Consider the following 1,099-nt stretch of genomic DNA (forward strand, 5'->3'; position numbering starts at 1 on the left):
TGGGCGCTGCTCCCTGGGACTCGCTGTCACCCTCGTCCCTGCATTTCTTCACACCTGTTTCCCGAGGTCGTGGAGGGGAGTGGTTGTGATGCTGGAGGGTGGGAGGGAGAGACGGACCCTGGGCCTGTTGCATCGTAAGAAGAGAGGGGACACAGCCTATCCATGCGTGCCAGAAACTGGCAGGAGTTGCTGCTGGTTCGACCCTGCTTCCGGTTTCCTGGCAGAGGAGGTTTGCGGGGGGCGGGGGCAAATGAAACCTCTACAGCCCTTCCAGGTCTCGCTGTAGGGAGAGGCGACGCTGAGCCCCTCAGCTCTGCACCATGAGCTGGTTCTGCTGCTGGGGATGCCGGAGCTGAAGGCTCCAACCCCCAGGGAAGGAAGATGCTCCAAACGAGCAACTACAGCCTGGTGCTGTTCCTGCAGTTCGTCCTGCTTTTTTACGACCTCTTTGTCAACTCCTTCTCGGAGCTGCTCCGCACGGCCCCTGCCGTCCAGCTCGTCCTCTTCATGTGAGTGCTGGGCGGGTGTAGCAGGGAGCACGGTGGGGCAGGAGGGCTGAGGTCTCACCCACGTGTCTCTCTCCTCCCGCAGCATCCAGGACATCGCTATTCTCTTCAACGTCATCATCATCTTCCTCATGTTCTTCAACACCTTCGTTTTCCAAGCCGGGCTGGTCAACCTCCTCTTCCACAAGTTCAAGGGGACCATCCTGCTGTCAGCCACCTACTTGGCACTCAGCATCTCCTTGCACGTCTGGGTTATGGTAGGTTGGGGGCTACTGGTTTCTCCTGAGGTGGGGGCAGCACTCTGCTTGCTTTGCTGCCCACATCCCCCTGCACTGTTCAGCCCCTCTCTCGTGAGAGGATGACCGTGATCTGCCACCGCAGGGACAGTTTGGTGTCCCACTGCAACTGGCACCGAGCTGTAACAGAGCTGCCCCATCCTGGCCCCTTCCCTAAAGGCCGTGACCTGCTAGAAAATCCTCTTTCCTGGTAAACCTGGCGGCTCCAGCTCCGTGCTGGCACAGGAGCCCACGCTGGAGTAATCCCTGCTGAAGGCCGTGACAGCAGCTCCTGGTTTACCTGGGATTAATCTCCAG

General features: G+C 59.4%; 1 protein-coding gene across 1 annotated transcript; it reads left to right on the plus strand.

The window, feature by feature from the left end:
* Nucleotides 1-279: 279 nt before the first annotated feature.
* Nucleotides 280-763, plus strand: TMEM138 (transmembrane protein 138; the record flags this gene model as incomplete). The annotated part of the gene is made up of 2 exons (XM_009868159.1): nt 280-509; nt 592-763. Coding segments are annotated over exons 1-2 (300 nt in total), but the record flags the coding sequence as incomplete, so codon positions are not given.
* Nucleotides 764-1,099: the final 336 nt, after the last annotated feature.

Source organism: Apaloderma vittatum, unplaced genomic scaffold (genome assembly GCF_000703405.1).
Source record: "Apaloderma vittatum isolate BGI_N311 unplaced genomic scaffold, ASM70340v1 scaffold39840, whole genome shotgun sequence".
Lineage (NCBI taxonomy): Eukaryota > Metazoa > Chordata > Aves > Trogoniformes > Trogonidae > Apaloderma > Apaloderma vittatum.